This window comes from Pyrgilauda ruficollis, unplaced genomic scaffold (genome assembly GCF_017590135.1).
Source record: "Pyrgilauda ruficollis isolate IOZ18807 unplaced genomic scaffold, ASM1759013v1 scaffold28, whole genome shotgun sequence".
Classification (NCBI taxonomy): domain Eukaryota; kingdom Metazoa; phylum Chordata; class Aves; order Passeriformes; family Passeridae; genus Pyrgilauda; species Pyrgilauda ruficollis.
The window spans coordinates 4,622,271-4,640,701 of record NW_024524155.1 but is presented as its reverse complement, the minus strand read 5'-3'; the positions used below and the strand labels follow the sequence as shown (position 1 = coordinate 4,640,701).

Sequence of the window (18,431 nt, the reverse complement as noted above, 5' to 3'; positions counted from 1 at the left end):
TTTTAAATGAATGCTTATGTCTCAGGTTGAATTTCTTTGTTTCAGTCTATTCAGCAAAGTTTTTTATAATTAAAAAAAATTCCATCATCAAAATGTTCAATTAAGGGTAGAGAAAGGTAGATGTTTGAGACCAAAATATAAAGAAAAAATGTGTCTTCATCATTAATGCTGAAAAGAGTCATTGTGCAAATACTTACTGCAGAACTAAAATTTCTTTTGTTGGTACTTGTGTCCATTTCCCCTTTTCCTTCCACTGACTACTGCAAAAAAGAGCCTGACTTTGATTTTCTCTATAACATCCCACTAGACATTCAAGAGCAACATGATCCCATCTTAGACTTCTGCTACAGCCTTAACAAATTCATATCTCTGCACCTCTCCCCATATGCAAGACTACTGTTTTCAAGTTAATTGATAGCATTTTACATGTTATAACGTAACACCTGAAGAATATACATTGCCTTGCTCAGACACATCAAGTCACATTTGCTTAATTTGAGTCACAGAGTTCCAACCAATTAGGCTTAGCACTACTCACTTTTACAGTCTTCTGGGTTTCTTTTTGTTTTGTTTTTAAGAAAGGAAGAAAACCTGGTTTTATATTAAAAAAATGCCAGGATTTGATGACATTTTCATTCCAGCACAAAACAAACTAGATATTTGGATATATCACAAAAGAGAAAAATCAGAATGGGTGACAGTCTAATGGCTCAAGCCATATCTAGCCCAATCCAATGAATTTTACAACAGGATTCAAAACAAAAACCACTTAAAATGCTGGCAGCAAGCACTAGAACATTGTTTCTGGTTGTTTCAGAACCACCCTGCAAGCACCCAGTGCTTCAACATGATTCTGAATATGGCAAACTCCAGCAGCAGACTAAGACCCTTTGTCATTCACATTAGGTCTGTTTTGGCCCCTGGCATTCCTTCCTGTTTACTTATATCTTCAAGGTTCCATGAAATGTCAACATATACCCAGTTCATTCAAAATTTGCAAAGGCCCAATTGCCCTTCCACTATGAATTAATGCGTAATACATTGCAAATAATCTGAACATCAAGTAACATGACCAGCCTCTACCTCTAGTAAACCTCTTGGCTATTTGCCAGATGAAAACAAAGCAAAGCAAACACCTCTTCTCCTCCCAAAGAATCACATGAAGTAACAAATTCCGAGTGTTTCCCGTCCTAGTGTTCTCATTTTCTCAAGTAATTCAATATCCTAAAAGCCCCTTTGCTCAAGCTCTCACAAAAACCTATTTTCTTGCAAAGCCATATTGTGCTAACATAAAATTCTTATTCTTTTGAACTACCCTGCTAAAGCAAGCATCAGCTATATCAGCTTGAGGATCTGTTCAGTTCTCACTTAACTTTCTTTGTGAGGAAAAAACCAACGACCTATCATTCCCTTTTACTCTTTGCATTCCAAGAATAGTAATACTTCACCAGAAATTTAGCTGTGTTCAAAACTATGCATATGAATCAGTAGATTACCACTGATGCAAAATGTTTCTTCACTTTTTGAACAAATCGAACTATTGAATCACATAAGGCTTTTGAGTTTTGTTTGTATCCTCCCTCCCCAACTACTTTTGGTATCAAGATTTAATTCTCTGTGCATCCCATTCAGCAGCTCTACAAAACCCTAAAGAACTACTAGAGGCAGTTTAATCTGATGAGAATTGAAGACATAGAAAGTACAGAATACGACACATGGTATTTTAGAGTAACAGCCTTCTTCAAACACATATCCAGTTAAGGGAAACCGAGGTCTGGGAGAGACATGGGCCTGTCTGTACTCACTATGTGCAGCTGCAGAAAATCACCAAGCCCAGGGGCACTGTCAATCCGGACGAGGATGCCGTCCTTCACCGTTGTGCTGAAACCCACAGCAAGACGGTCTGTCCTTGTGCTTGGTCTGTCATTAGCTGGCCAGGTGTAAAGGATGAGACCTCCACTCTTCCCAAAGATATATGTGGCACCAGCTACAAAATACAAAACCAAAGAAAAGTGTATTAGTTACTTATTTGCCAAGCCTGGTGGTAATCCTATGACTTCCAAAAGGAACAAACTTAAGCAAGCACATGCTTTCATTAGTTACAGGGGTAAAATCAATGTGTCCTGCTGGCCAGGCCTGATAAAGTACATTATTAGTTCCTCAATAAAGCCATGCAGCACTTAAGACAAAAACAAGTGAAGAGTTTATCAAAAATTATCAAGATGGCTTATCAAGAATGAATGATTTCATTAGTGCTAATACCACAGACAGGAGGAAAAACCACAAGCCACTCCTGCTTCAAAAGCATGGGATTCAATCTTATAAGACAATTCAAAGGAAATATTTCACATTTCTCCTTCAGGTTGGACTTGCCTTCAGCTAAAGTCTATTCACACATAGTAGGAGACTATACTTTTCTCAACACTTCATGAGATTTTTTGACGTCTAGTCCACATATTTTCAGCACCATTTTTCTTGTCACAGCTAAGCCTGGGAATTTGTTCCTTGCCCTTCTTTCTAAGGACAACACCAAACTTCTCCCATGCTGAACACTGTCCTCCCACATTCATGAGGGCCATCTGAGCTGAGGAAGGCAGAAATGCAAGTGAGGAATTATTATTGCAGACGAGGAAGCTAAGAAGCTAAAGCATTTTCAGATCACATTCTGACTTGTACTCAACAGTCTCAGTTAGAAGCAAGACTTTATAACTCAGCAGTTATAAAATTGGCCCCTGAGCTTCTTAAAAAATATATGTAAAATTCCTGTCCTGTCCAAATCTACAGGCAGGCCAGGAACAATACTCCTCCATCTTTCAGCCACTTACTGCACCTCATTTTTCTGAGCACTATCACAATGGTTACAGAACAGTAAGCAAAAATAACCAGCTCCTGTTACTGCAACAAGGATAAAACATATGTAAAGAGTACAGGCAATTACTGGGTACATTTTCCAATCTGAGTGAAACTACAACTGAGCATTACAACATGTATCACGCAACCCTGTACAGAGTAAAAGTAGATAGATACAGAAACACGTAGGATCATATCACTGTAATTTCTACACTTGCCTACAAAGCTGCAGCTTCACTAAAGCTCTCTATGACCTGAATTCCAAATAAATGCTACATATTAGTAGAAATAATTGATACACTTCTCCCCTGCTAAAGAGGCTTCCTCTAGACATCTCAGAACACGTTACCAAAACAGACATCAAAAACTCAGCCACCTAAAAATGAAATTATTTGTGAGCAGCTGACTCAATGACAGAGTGATAATGAATCATGTTTCCTTCTTCCCTTCCAGGCCTGTGCACATCCAACAGAACATGCCCTCAGTAAATTCAGACAAATGTGTCCAAAATCAGGGTCACACAGGAAACTTCAGTCATAATTCTGAACTACCAAAAGAGCACATTCTGGCATTCTGGAACTGTGAACATACACTATTTCAGTTTGACAAAGAATAGTTTTAAATTTTACAGACTCAGTCTCCTCATTCAGCTTTAAACTCCAGACAGAGGGTGTATGACTATTTTAAGAGGCTAGAAAGAGGTTTTTTCTGTTTGTTTAAACATATCCCCAGCTCTATCTGCAACCTTATGGTTAAACAGCTGGTGATGACCAGGTAGTGAATTACCTATGTCCTCTCCCCAAGCTCAGGTATAACAGTCCCACTAAAGCTACACGACAAATATACTACTACAGTTTATCAGTTTGTTCCATAATTTGTGTGTGTATTTGCACTACAGATTAAAACTAGGCACAACAATGCGGTAAGCAAAGTTAGATTTACTTATTGTTGATTGCTTCACAAATTAAAACCCACTTCCCAGAATTACTCTCACTTGAATTTCAAGTTCTCCTCCTTTCCTTTGTACTGGTTATAAGGCCTTTCAGCAGCAAAGGCAAGCTTGGAGGTGAGTTCTTTGCTCTTTATGAAGACAGATGACTTTTTTGCCTCTCTAAGAGTAATTTGGCTGCAGGTAGACCATGTCAGTCTTCCAACGAGAGCCAATTAGAACCAATTACATCCTTCCAGGCCTTTCATGAGACTTAATTACTTAACCAGATCTTATTTTCTCCTCACAGACCATAGATTTTGCTTCTAAGCCTAACCTGACAATATTCAGTACTTTGGTACTATGGTACCAAGGTTCCTAAGGTAAGAATCAGAAACACTAAGAAATGGCATAGTACAAATCTGCCTCTGTTGGGTCTTATTGCAGTTTTCTCTGAGATGGCTTTACATAATGCTTCATGAAGAAATGTAGTACTCTGGTTCAGCTGAGAATGTCAACTCAGTTCTGGAGTTCACTTGGTCCACAGGCTGTCCAACTTTACTTCAAACATGTCAGGGGTTTATTGTGATGCATTTTGCTGTCATATATTCTGGCAAGGTACTGAGTTCTTGAAATAAAGAGAATTCAGATGCAACAACCAGAGCAGCACTAACCCAAACAGACCTGTAAGCAGAAGTCTGATGGCCAGTAGTTGTTTCCTTATTTTCCAGGTTAGAAAATATCTGCATAATGAGAGATGGGCCACTTGCTTTATCTGTGTGTAGCTGAATGTACAAACATTTGTTGGATACATCAATGACCCTTCCCAACTTTTTGAGGACAAATAGGATATCCATTGACATTTTTGGAAAGAGATGCACATTAACATTTTGCCAGTATATTTTTTTTTCCCAGATTATGAACATAATAGTCATTCCAGTCTGAAACCATAAGGTTCATCAAGTAAAATGAAAGTATAAAAGGAGTTAGTACCACATTGCAATCACATAAAGAGAAGAGATTAAAAACACCAACAAACCCAACCATGCAACACAAACACACTTGACTTAAATACTTCTATTGGACTGCAGCAACCATGAGTTTATAGAGTTTGAAAGTTCAAGAAAATTGAAAAAGAAAATTCAAGCCAATTATAACCCTGGACCTTAGGAAAGGAGATTTCAGCTTCACCAGAACTTGACAAGGCTTGGACAACTCTATTGGATTGGACTTGCTTTAAGATGCTGTAAGCTGGCTAGACCAGTTTACCTCCAGTAGTCCCTCCTGATCTTAAACCAATATTTATCCTTTCTTTGTGGTGTTTCAGAGAATTGTAGAATAATTGACTGAAGAATTCTAATTTAAATAAAAGCTCATGAAGTGCACATCTGTTCATCTTGATATCTTCTTGTACCTAAGCTCTGTTAGAGTCCTCTTTATCAGACAAGAAATCATAGTTCTCTTCCAAGATACTTTCTATTCAAGACAGACAGGAGACTCTTAATGAGCAGCCACTTTAATTTTTCATCACTGTTAAAGGTTTAATTGTGTAACTCTTTTAATAAATACAACACCAACTGTGCCCTAACAATAGAAAAGTCTGAAGGATTGATTAATTTCACTGTTTTACAAGGTATTGTTGTTACAATGTTTCACCACTTCAACTATATAACACTAAATTCAACCCATACCATGCAAAAAAAGAAGAATAAAAATCAAGGATACAAGCACACAACATTATTTCCCCAGTCTGTTTTATAAGCAATCTCACTTCTCATAGTGCCCTGGGCCAGATTACTGTACCAACACATCAAAACAAATGGAAGTAGAATATTTTCAGCTACATGTTGCATGCAGAATTTGGTCAACACTGGGAGCTCAGAGAACTGAAGAAGTACTTAGTGAGGAAACACTCCCTACAGATTTAAGCTACTAGGACACTATTACATGTTTAGCATATACAAAGCTTATAAACTCACAAAAATTTAGTGTGGCAGACTGGCACTTGACTTCTCCCAGAAATTACACAACTTGTAACTTATACCATTGGCATTTAGAGATCAAAGATGGGTATGTTACAACACATGTGACAATGCAGTCTGCATATCTAGCTTAGGTAAATTATGTATTTGCTAGTTATATTCATGAATAAAGCCATTAGATTATTCATCTTCACTCAAAACAAAATAGTTTGAGGCAAAGACTCCTCATGGAAAACTTCTAACAGAGATTATAAACCACAGCAAATAAAGCCTACAAGTGAGATGTTTTAAGAACCATTTAGTGTAAGCTGGCGCCATCACTTGTCATTTTAATTCATAATTGCCCAAAGATTTCAAAAACCTATTTTAAGGACGAGTTTCTTCAATCAACATAGTACAACTGCAGCAAAGTAAAGTACAAAAGTAAAAGTAGAGTAGTAGAAAACAAGTCTATTGCATCTGCACAAATTATAACTGCTATGCCCTGCACTCTTGTGAATTTCCCCACGTTAAATAATTGATTGCAAATTCTCTATTTGCATCTACTAAGCCATAAAAAGCCTGATTTTCTCTGCTACAGCACAGCACACACACTCATTTCCCCGTGGCCTTTGGAAGGTATTACAGTGTTTATAAGCTGAAGAGTTAACTGCAGCAACTCTGCACTGGGAGGTGAGTACAAGTTTAACACAGTGTAAATGCTACAGCTCATATTTTTACAACAAAAAAGTACCTTTAGAATGCAAATTATGAAGAACCCAGGCCAATTAAAAAGCTACAAAACTTACTTGAGTACCTTTCAGAAATCCGCCCCAAGGGTGGATAATCATGAGTGGTATGGAATGTTGGAGGGCATGGGCTACCTTTTGAAGGTCTTTTCTGCTTCAGTGATTTGCAAGTTTACCCCTGAACAACTATAGGACCGTGATAAAGTGACAGAATATTTTCAAAGAGATAAGCCCTGAAGACATATCCTGTGCCTTGTGCCACTGCCTGAACCACCACCTTGGCCCCTGAAAAGCAAGTCCTGCAGGAGCACAACACCCTAGAAAGAATTGAGTCTGACAACAGAATTCATTTCAAAAATAACCTTGTAGACACCTGGGCCAGAGAGCACAGAGTGGGTACATCATACTCCCCACCCTGCACCAGCCTCTGGGAAAACTGAACAGTGCAATGGACTGTTAAAAATCAATTGAAATCAATGGGTGGTGGGACCTTTGAACATTTGGATCTACATTTAGTGAAGGCCACCTGTTCAGTTAATACCAGAAGGTCTACCAGAGCCAGAGCTGGCCCTGCACAATCATAACCTCCACATACCAGAAGAGGATGAAGTCTCTGTGGTGCACATGAGAAAGGTGTTAGGACAGTTTGGGTTAGCCCTGCATCAAGCAAAGGCAAACCTGTCTGTGGGATTGTTTTTGCTCAGGAACTTGGATGTACTTGGTGGCTAATGCAGAAGAACAGGGAAACACAATGTGTACCTCAAGAAAACTTGATTTTTGGGTGAGAACTGAACTGCTGAATTTTATAATACTGGTGGCTAAAATGATGTTGCCACTCTATGCCACAAGTACCACAGAGAATGAGGATGGACTGCTTCAGTTACACCAGTTGTGAGCTCGTGATATAGCTGGCAACCAGCCAACAGCACACGAGCCCTCCTCTCCTGGAAGACATCTAGGATGGATAGAACCCACATGGAATAAATGAACTCAACAGACATCTTGAAGGGACAGCCATTGACTATGGAAATTATATCCGTGCTTGTGTTTAAATATGCATATAGCTGGAAAGCATAAGATTTGAGCATGATATATGTGGTATAGAACACCATACACTAAATTGGGGAATACCATTTCTAAACCATAACAAGTGTAGGTATTATTTTACTTAACATTTGTGTAAACGGAGGGGAAATTTTTTTATATTATATTCTGCTTTGTCCAGTAGCTTAGATGAGTCTCCTAGGGTATTTCATATGCTGGAGTAAAGGTCCTAAGAAGTTTGTTAATAATCATAACCTTCTGCTGTTTAACAAAAAGTTATCAGTTCAACTACAGGAAAATTGATGATGGCATGATGATGGCATTTTGCCCTTCTTTCATGGCAGGAAACGGAATTTTAGGTAATTTTAAAGAAGAAATGTTGTCAAAGGATGAAATCAGCAACACATTGTGCATGACCACAGGTTACATGAGCAAATCAAGAGCCATTTTACATGAGGAAGGAAACCTTGGTAACACCTGTAATTAGCAGCCCTTTAATCATCAGGCTTCTGAAAGCATAACTAAATAATGGAGACCTGATAGTTTATACAGACATTCAAAAAATCCCACGAAATCTCAATAAGATGATGTAGAACTTTTTCCAAATTTACATAAAGAAAAAGTAATGGTGACCCTTTTCTTACTCTACCTGGACTAGGCAGTCCATTTACTATTTCCGTCACCAGAAAAGGCATATAAAAGGAATGCAGGTTAGAATACCGGCATAAAAGCAAGTGAGAAGAGATCAGGCATACACCTGCAGAAACTAAGTAAGGAGACAAAATTTGCTGCTGCCAGAAGCATCATAAGTTGGTCATGTAATAAAAAAGCAGTTCCAAAAATCATGGTATATCAAGAGTTATTCCACCCTCATAAGTGGAGATGAACAAAGCAACAAGAAAGAGCTGCTAAGATCAATTTCTGTTCTAATAGAAAACTCTAATAACATAGATTGGAAGTTCTGCCAGAAATCTAATCAGACTGATTTGATCACTGCCCCCAAAATTAAGGTTCTCAGCCATAGGTTTGCAGCTTAAGGAAGACTCCATATTTCATCACTCTGTTTCCAGTCAGAGGAACAACTGTAGGGTAGCTCCTCAGGTCTTTACTTGGCCAGATAGTTCAGCATCTTATTTATTTATGCTTGCTACCCTTGACCAAAAACAATCCATGCTTTGACCACCAGCTCTAAGGGGAAGCAAACAACACATATTGCACAAACCAGAAAAGAGAACCACAACTTTCAAATGACATCTGTTTATTTATTACTCCCCAGGAGCTTATGACATCACAATGCAAACAATAAAACATCAGTTGAAACCTGTACACTGGTTCAAAAGGATACACATTGGCTGAGTAAAAAATGAAGCTTCTGACAGTTGTTTTTAATACTTAACTCATTCTGGCCATTTCAAATACACTACACACATGCTGCACAACTCCAAATTTCCATTAAATTAATTTCTTAGGAGTAAAAAGAGTTAAAGAATGACAAAAGAATATTTTGAGGACAGTCAAAGAAAGGAAACAGTGTCCATATGAATTAACAACAATAATAATGAAAATAGGTAAAGTTTTCACCGAGCTTTGCAATATACTCCCAAAGAGCATAGATGATTTAGCTGACTCTTCATTACTTGAAATCACTTCAACTGGGTCAATTGCAGGTGTGCTGAAACATCTATATTCACTAGAGAAGACCTAACAGGTATTTTCAATTGCCAACTTCTGCAAAGTTACTCCTGTGGGTCCTGTCTGCTAAAGGCACTGCATTCAGCTTCTTTACCTCACAGTTATATTAGATGCATGACAGCATTTCCAGCTACTATTATGAAACAAATTAAGAATTGAGAATAAAAAAAAAAAAAAGACCAAGAGAGAATTGTCCCATTCCTTCTGCCCTTTCATATTTACCAAGGCATCAGTCTTGACAACACCTATTCTTTCTTCTCTACTTGCAAGCTGTCATCTCGTTGCCCTCAATCGTAAACTTCAATTACATTGTTATCCTAATTCCTCTTTTACTCCTCATCTTCCCATCCCACTATATATCACACCAAAGAAAAAAAAAAAAAAGAAATTAGACAAAAGAATTCATTATATCTCCAGAACCAAAACCAAGCCAGACATCGACCCATCTTCTGCCTTCAAGCACATACACCAACGTTCTCACATATGAATCATCTGCAATATCTGGACATCCCAGGGACATCTTGTGAGCTACCGTCCCTCAATCACACACATGAAAAAAATCAAAGTCTCATTAAAACTGAGTTTCATCAATCAGGACAAAAAGTCTTACTCCACCTAAAGATCCTCTCTGGCACCTGCACATCTCTGTGACTCAGTTGCTGTGTTTTCCACACCCTGAGTTTAAAAGGTCTAATGGTACAAACACCTGCTTGATTTAAAAAAAAGAGATGGGTGTTTAAAAGATTACAAAGGATCCAATCACCATCATCATCTGGCTCATTTGACCATTCCATCACAGTGTCCTTCCTGGGAGAAAGACAGACCTAATACTTTCTATGATATGACTGCTGAAACATCCTTTTATTTATCAAGAGATTTAAAAAGAATAAAGAAAACAAATCCCTGAAAAATGCAAAGCTTCCAGAGTAATCCTCAAAAAAAAAGCAAGCTTCTGTGTTTAGAGTTCTCATGAACTAGCTCTTCTTCCTTTCAGGATGTTCACTCTTCCCTTGACAAACTCTCTGAGACTGAAACTGAACACCATATTCATCTCAAAAAGCAGGCATTGTTTGACATGAAACTGAAATTCCTTCCTCACTTCAAAATAAGAAGGAACTGCTTCAATACAAAAAGGAGGAGGAGCTATAAAATCTGCAAGACTAACACAAAACAGAAGCAGCAACTCAGATCACGCCTGCTTTCTGTGTTTGTCTTTTTTAATGACAGCAAATTAATACGAGTCACTTTCCTCCCAGTATGTGTGCATCAGCCAACAATTAGATCAGACAGTATGTTACTTCTTATTAGTTACACTGCATTAAAAAGATTGGAAGAGGAAAAGGAAAAAAGCAAGGGACTGCTCCCAGAACTACTACAACGTCCAAGATAATTAATGCTTGAAATAGGAATTCTCTAAATCTGGGATACCAGGAAGATTGAGGGTTTTTTCCAAATCTGAATTTGCCATGGGGCATGTTGGGGACGTTTATCATCTCACAAGGAATTTAGGGATTAGGTCCTGACTAAAACAGACACAAGATGACCATAAGCACACCAGCTTAAACATAAAAGATTGCAACACTTGAAAATATTTCAGTAACACCTTCATTTCCATTATAACAACATGATTGGTCAGAAAAGGATTACTGTCATGTCTTCAGCATTGATCCTAAGTGTATACCCAGGGAAAACTAAGAGTAGAACAAGCCTATTTCCTTTAAGTATGCACTCAGACCATGAGTCTTTTCATCAATTAACTCAGCCTCATGTGGTTTGTTTATACAGTAATCCCAAAGAGATCTATTTTTCAAGTACTTATCCAGTCTCTCTTTAAATTCATTTAAAAGTCTGGCATTCACCATAATGTCTTACAAACCCTTCCCAATGACTCACACAAATCTGCCATAGATGTAGGAAGTTAAACATTATCCAGCTGTGGGCCCTATCAGCACAGGCAGCCTACAGCATCTTGCACTCCATTAACAGGACCTGAGGATGTTAGTAGATGAAGTGATTATTCCCTTTTACTCATTGGTTGTTAAACTGCATCTAGAATAATGCATCTGATTTTAGACTGACAAACTGGAGTGAAGTGCCACAAAGGCAGTTGGGTGGATAAAGTGCCAGCCTTGTGAGGAAATGCCAGCAGACTGGGGCTTTATCACCTTGGAGATGATACAGCTTCAAGGGGACCTAAGGGCAGTCTCACAGCACCTGCAAGGAGGTTATGGAAAAGCCAAAGGCAGGCTCTTCACAGTGTGCACAGATGAAGAACAGGATGCAACTGCCATACTTTGAGGTAAGAGAATCTGCCTCTGCAGCAAGGAAAGAGCTTTCTCCTCACAAGGACAGACATGCAAACAGGTTGCCCGAGGAGATTTTAGGGTCTCTGTTTGTGGAGGTTTCAAGATATGACTACACAAACCCCAAGCAACCTGATCTGACCTCACAGCTGATCTTGCTCCAAGCAGGGGTTTGTACTAATGACTTCCTGGTGTCACTTTCAATCTGAGTGAAAAAGGATCACCTTTTTGTGTGAAGAATCATCTTTTTCATACTTGCCCTTGATAAATAGATGACATGCTCCCTACATCTTGTTCTGTAAGGCACAGTAATCTGTCCCTATATCTATCCCTCTTAGTGTCAACTTTGCTTTGCAAACTTATATCATACCACCACTCTCAATCCTTAAGTAATTTCTTTCAATAAAGAGACCAGTTCTGCTATCAAATTCAGCTCCCACAGCTTTACACAGCTAGATGAAAGGTATCAATCTAGAAAAACTCCATCAGGACAATTCCTCCTGGTCTTTTTATTTTTCCTTTTTTTTCCCTACACATTACAGAGCATGAAAAATATTTTGCAAAAATACCACTCCCAAACTCCCCACGGTACTGATAACAAAATATAAAACAAAAGGCTTAAAACCACTATGCACCAGAAGAAGAGACAAAAGAAACTACAAACACAACTAAAATATGAAATTGGCTGAGCAAAAGTGACTGGAAAATTGTGAGCCCCTGTAGAACAGCAGGATATGTTTACTAGGGTCAAGTTATCCACCACCTACTGAGATTCCGTTACTTCATTACCATGACTAAATTCAGTAAAGGTAGATGGAACCATTTCTTAGTTGCATTCTGCTGCCAAAGAGGATCAGGATACAATTTCTTAGTATTTCCGGATAAAACAGCACACTGAGAGGATGTCCTTCGAGAAGCCCAGAAGGCAGCATGCCAGAAGGGCTGAATACAGAGACTGCTGTTAGCAAGGAGAAGCACAGCAGGATTCATAGCTCGCTTGGGGCTTGGAGGAAGAACAAGAATGTTAGTTCAGTACAGTTTTACAGAATCTGAATGGTAACAAAATGGCCTAGATACCCCTCAGGATGGATGAAGGCCAAAATGCTATTATTGATCTCAGCACAGTCAACACTCCTCTAGAGAATCTCTTTCTAGTGTTTCTCCTTAGCTATACTTTATTTATTCCATTAAAACAAATTAACCCTCACAAAAAGATGAAAACAAAACAAAAAATCCAAGCAAAAAAAAAAAAAAGAAACCAAAACAGAACAACAAAACCCAACCAACCAAAAAAAATGCCAAGCAAAAAAAAAAAAAAGAAACCAAAACAGAACAACAAAAACCAACCAACCAAAAAAAAATTCCCCAAGACTGAAAAACCAAACAAAAAACTCACACCAAAACAAAACAAAACTGCAAAGACAACTTCTGTTCTCTCAGCTTCATTCAGTCACTTCAGGTTAAGTAGCGTAACGCCTTGCATGACCAGTCTGAGTCTACAAGGTTTCACTTGTTTAACTGTAGGCTATCCTTCACTCTTCCTTACATACCTGCTCACATTTCCTTAATCATGGATATGAAAACAGAAAACACAGTTTAAATTTACTGTCTTCACGGTCATCACTGCAAGAGACCAAACACAAATTTTCAGTCTTGACAGCTAAAAAATGTTGGGCCAGAAATATGAGCTACTGGCATTCATTAGAGCCTCAGAAGGTAAGAGTTTTACCAAATCTAATATGCTAAATTAGAGCAGAGTTTAGAAAAAGAAGCAAGTTTTCAGGCATCCAACTTTTCGCTGGTTACTAGCATTTTAACAGTATGCTTTTGAAACAAACTTTTTAATGTATCACCACTAGCCATGTTTTGGTTCTTATCAGAACAGTCTCAGAGCACACAAGCTTGACTCATTAAGATCTTCCAGTTTAGTTTAAAACTAAACTGGAGGATGCAATCCAGCTTTTAACAAGATACTAGCCTATAGTACCAGACTAGAGCTAGTCCAAAGTAACACTTAAAAGAGAAAAGCCTGCAGTGTAGATCTCAGGTCCTTGGTACTTAATTTCATTCTAAAAACCAACTCTCATGCTGGTTGTTATTGTAGACACAGCCTGGTCTTCAGTGACTTAATGGGGCCCATCTTGGTCCATCAAGGAAAGAAACTCAGAATTCTGAGCTTTTTGACCTCACCTCAAATATGACATTATCCCTCAAGTACTGGAAGGTCAATGATGAAAACAAATGCATTTGTGGAAGCTCACCATTCCCAAAGCTCTCTAACTTTCCCCAAGGTCCCAGAGTGGGAATGTAAAACCAAAAAGTATCCAGAGCTATTAATAGGGCATACAAACTATTCTGTAAATGATAGGCAGCTTTTCTTGCTATTACCTCTTCTTGCCACCATGAAAGGACATCCACCACTAGGAGAGATGGACATAAGTGAACTTCATACAGGTAATCTGTTAAAAGTATCATGCCAGAGCAAAAGACAAGTGTAATGGTTGTTTAATCATTCTCACCATGAAGTGCCAATTTTGTAGTGTCTTATGACATTCATGAATGATGCAGAGGGCTGGCATGATGAATGCAGAGCAATTCCGACTGACAGATACTTTCAGAGAATTTATATCCTTCCCACACTCCCAGGACAAAAGGGCTCTTCAGCTGAGTTATCATTTGTTCCATGAGACGATTTACAGTCTTGCCAGCAACTCCTTTTACCTTACTCTATAGAGCGTTTATTTTGATATACTGATTGTGATCATTCAAGAACAACTGTATCTGAAGAAAGTCAGCAGGGGAGAGAAAAAGCAGAGAGGCTCTAAATAACTTGCTCACCTTGACCTGGGACTTCATTCCCCTCAGCCAGTTTGCTTTGTCTTTGGTATCATTTCTTTCCCAGCATCCTCTGCTATTCCATTGTATTACATTACAAATGTAATATCACTCAAGGGAGACATGTAGTCGTCCATGCCAGGCTACCTTTCCTTCATGGCAAAAGGTGAAGTTTAGCCTCAAAGCCATCCACTGTAGTCCCTTCTTATCATTTCACTAGAAAGCAGCTCACCATCACAGTTTTCACACCAGCCTAGAGTGGACTCTATCTTCCAGTCACATATAGCAACAGCTCCTGCCATGAGACTCAGTGGCAAATGAGCACCCAGACCTTACACAGAAGAGCAGGGGGATACCAGGCACAGAGTACCACAGTCTCAACAGGACTTAGAGACCAAGATATTCCCCTGCTGTGATGAACACATCAGCATCAGAGGTGTATTGCATGAGGCAGTTTAGCTAATGCAATGCTTCTCGCCTCGGGCAGAGGCTACCAGGAAGTCTTGTGACTTGATATTCAGACACTCTCTAAAAGTTTTTTTCATCACTCTCATATTCTGATAAATTCAGCAGTTACAATCTCGACTAAAATACATCATCACCTAAGAGGCCCTGAGTCTGTGGCCTTCAGCTGCACAAAGCAATAGCATATGTCACACAAGAGAGGATAATGAAAGGTCTGTGGGCTGATCACATCAATCTAATGACAGCAGTGATTTCCCTACACTTCATTTTGAAAGCTTTAGGTGACTTCAGGCAGAGAAGCGATAAGTTTCTATGAATATTACAAATAATATCCATAATATCATTACAGAGAAGGATATTATCTTTTTTTAACCATTTTAAATTATGTTTTAATGTCATACTTTTGCACCTCTATAAGTATTTGATTTCAAATGCCTTGAAATGCCCTGCCCTTAAAGGAAGCCTACACAGACTAACAGGAGAAATTTAACTTGCTTGCCTTTGAAATTAATCAATCAGTATCTTAGAGGATACTGCACCACATCACCACACAATGTTAAGGTAGACCAGTGAGAGGTGCTACCAAATACCTATCTAGACATGTAGAAGGGACTTCCTAGAGCAATGAGTGAACCTTATAGTATTTAATGGGTATTGCTAAGAAGTTCTAGAATGAAAAGTTAAATTAATAAGGCTGAAGAAATAACAAAAATTGGTAGGCCATGTCCTCTTAACCTTCTCTCCCACAGAAAAATTTTGATCAAAATTGATAAATATTTTATTCAGTCATACATCAAGTATGTATTAATCACCTCTAAGCACTAAACCTCAGTATTTTTGTTCCCGTCTCTACCACTTTATTGTGAATTGCCAGCTTCATTCTCAGTAAAGCATTTAATTACTACATCATGTATTTGGGAGACAACATAGGGAAGAGTTTCTTTCAGGTGCACCTTCCAAGGTGCCAAGGACATAAAATTCTATATAAATTTGATTTCTGTGCTCCCTAAGGAGGAAAAAAAAAAATCTTTCTCAAATAACCTGGAAAAATAAATCCCAGTCTATCTTTTCTTTTTCTCCCATGCTGTAAATACAAACTATTGATTTACCTCTAGCTCTTTCATGCCTTTCACACGCTTCAATAATACAGAGGATTTGTTCATCATCCTTTCATCTCCAGGCCTGGAATGCCTCTTAAGCCCTCCGTCAAGGGTCACTCATTCTTCCTCAAACTGCAGCACAAGCATCCTACAGAGCTCCACAGGTGACAGCTAGCCAGACATGCAAGTAGCACATAATCACTTACCTCCTCATTTCTTTGGCAGGTGAGACAGAAAGACAAAATTTATATAAACCCTAGTTATTCACAGTTTTGACCATTTATGTTTGATCTTTTGTAAGCCTCCTTCTGAGTGCAATATAAAAACAGTAAAATGTGGATAAAAAGTAATTTCCAATGCAGAACCTTGCATGAACTTCAACTGAAAGCACTGTTCCATCAGATCTATACTTCCATAGAAAACAGGGAACATCTGGACATTCTCACCTCAAATGCTTAGAAACAAAGAATCATTGGATAATTGGAAGGAACACATAGAAATCATTTTGTTTTGCCTCTCCTCCAACACAAAGCCAAGTCAAAGAGAGAAGGTTACTTAGAAACTCCTTCAGTTCAGTTTTGAATGTCTCAAAGAAAGGAGATGCAACAACCCCTTCACTGGCAACCAATTCCAGTATTTTACTGTCCTACTTTGTAAGCTACAATTTTCTGTATTCCATCTTGTGCCTGTTAGTTCTCATGCTATTTCTGTGAAAGTCTTATCTATAAACTCCTAGTCTGGTAATTAAAGACAACCACAGTTTTTCCTCCCTCTCTCCCCTTAGGGTTCAAATAACCATGTTCTCTCACATTTTCCAGCACTTTTAACACCTTTGCAGCCTTCTGCCAAGTGAAGCCCAAACCTGAATGCAGTACTCCAGATACAGTCTAACAACCGATTACAGGGTAGGAAAGCATTCCCTCAGCCAGATGACTGCATTCTTGCTAAGGTAGATAACTGTGTCATTGACTCTCCAAAGAAGGACACATTGCTGACTCAAGTCAAATGGTTAAACACCTTTTCTACAGAGCTGATTTCTTCCATTCAGGTGGCACACACCCTGTTGCACCTCTTGCACAGGAATTCACCATCCTAGATGACTTGTCATTTTCTTTTGTCAAATTCCATAAGATTCATCATGATGACCCCATTTCTCCCACCTGTTGAGATCTCTCCAAACTGCAGCTTATCACTGGCTGTCCCAGTTTGGTAATTTGCAAGCTTGCTAGAACCACACTCAGTTTCATCACCCAGTCATCAGCACATACATTAAACAATACTGCATCAGCAGTACTGCATCAGCATCAACCCCTGAGGGGCATCACTAGGCATAAGCTGCCTGATGAATTTGTGCCATTGAGCACAGCCCTTGCAAACAGCAAGTCAAGCCAACTTCCCATTCACCCAACTCAAATTATATGAGATATGGTATATCAGGATACTGCAGGAGACTGTGTCAAAGCCTTTGTAGAACTGAAAGTAAACATCTCCTGCACTCGTTATCCACAGAGCCAGTCATTGCAGAGGGCAATGAGTTTGGCCAAGCATAAGTAGCCTGCAGCAAATATATTTGGGCTATTCCAAATTAGGTTTTCATCCTTTTTGTGCTTGCAGGTAGCTTCTTGGAAAATTTGCTCAGTAATCTACCCAGGATCTGATGTTATGCTGACTACTCTTAATTACCCTGTAATTCTCTAGTAGACATGGCATTTACCTTCCTCCTCCCCCCCACCCCTCCCATCATTAATAACATTTTTACTACTTTGCTTGGTTTTGTTTTTCCCATCTATTTTTTTCTCCAAGTATCTCACAATTTCTCACTGTATTTATTGAAGATCAAAGTGCCACAGCATGATGTAGGTTCTTGGATCTTAATATTTCTTTTATCCCAGATAGAATTCCCTCTCTTCACATATGCTGTCCTCAAGATTCCTGTTATAGATCCCTCCTTGTGAAAACTCAGTCTCAGGACCTGCAAGCATTCCTTCATCTATTTAAGGGCTTGAAAACATAAAGAGAAGCTCCTGTTCCACTTAGTTCATCAAAGAACAGGACCTGCTCTTGAGTTATGTGATTATCTGTTTCATGAACACACCAACTATGACCAGGGCTACATATACCATAATGTCCCATTTTCCTGCAAACCCAGAAAAGTATTTTCCTTCTTGTGGAATGGGTATAGACTCACAGTTCATTAATCTGATATTTTCTTCACTTTAGCAAAGTTGAATGGGCTTCCTCATGCTGTGTACTAGGAGCTAGAGGTCAGATCTTCTGATTTAGGTATTCTGCTCCAAATCTAACTCCTAATTCTGCTCCTTTGCTCTAGAGAATAATATTACTAAAGAATTCTTCCAGCTTTTCCATCAATGAATGCTGTTATAAGATACTCATAAAGCCTTTGAGAGCTGCAGTTTCTTCAGGGAAGTCCTTCCAACATGTCATTCTAACACTTACATCTCCTCTTCAGTACTGATAAATTGAAATGCATTCAAAGAACATAA

At 38.7% G+C, this 18,431-nt stretch overlaps 1 protein-coding gene across 14 annotated transcripts in view; it reads right to left on the bottom strand.

Annotated features, from left to right (window-relative positions):
* Nucleotides 1–18,431, bottom strand: part of NRXN3 (neurexin 3) — a 914,575-nt gene that overhangs the window by 241,651 nt on the left and 654,493 nt on the right. For all 14 annotated transcript variants that reach the window (XM_041471885.1, XM_041471888.1, XM_041471886.1 and 11 more), the window contains one exon: nt 1,806–1,987. In XM_041471885.1, coding sequence (XP_041327819.1) covers nt 1,806–1,987 — 182 coding nt within the window. The remainder of the gene's footprint in view (nt 1–1,805; nt 1,988–18,431) is intronic.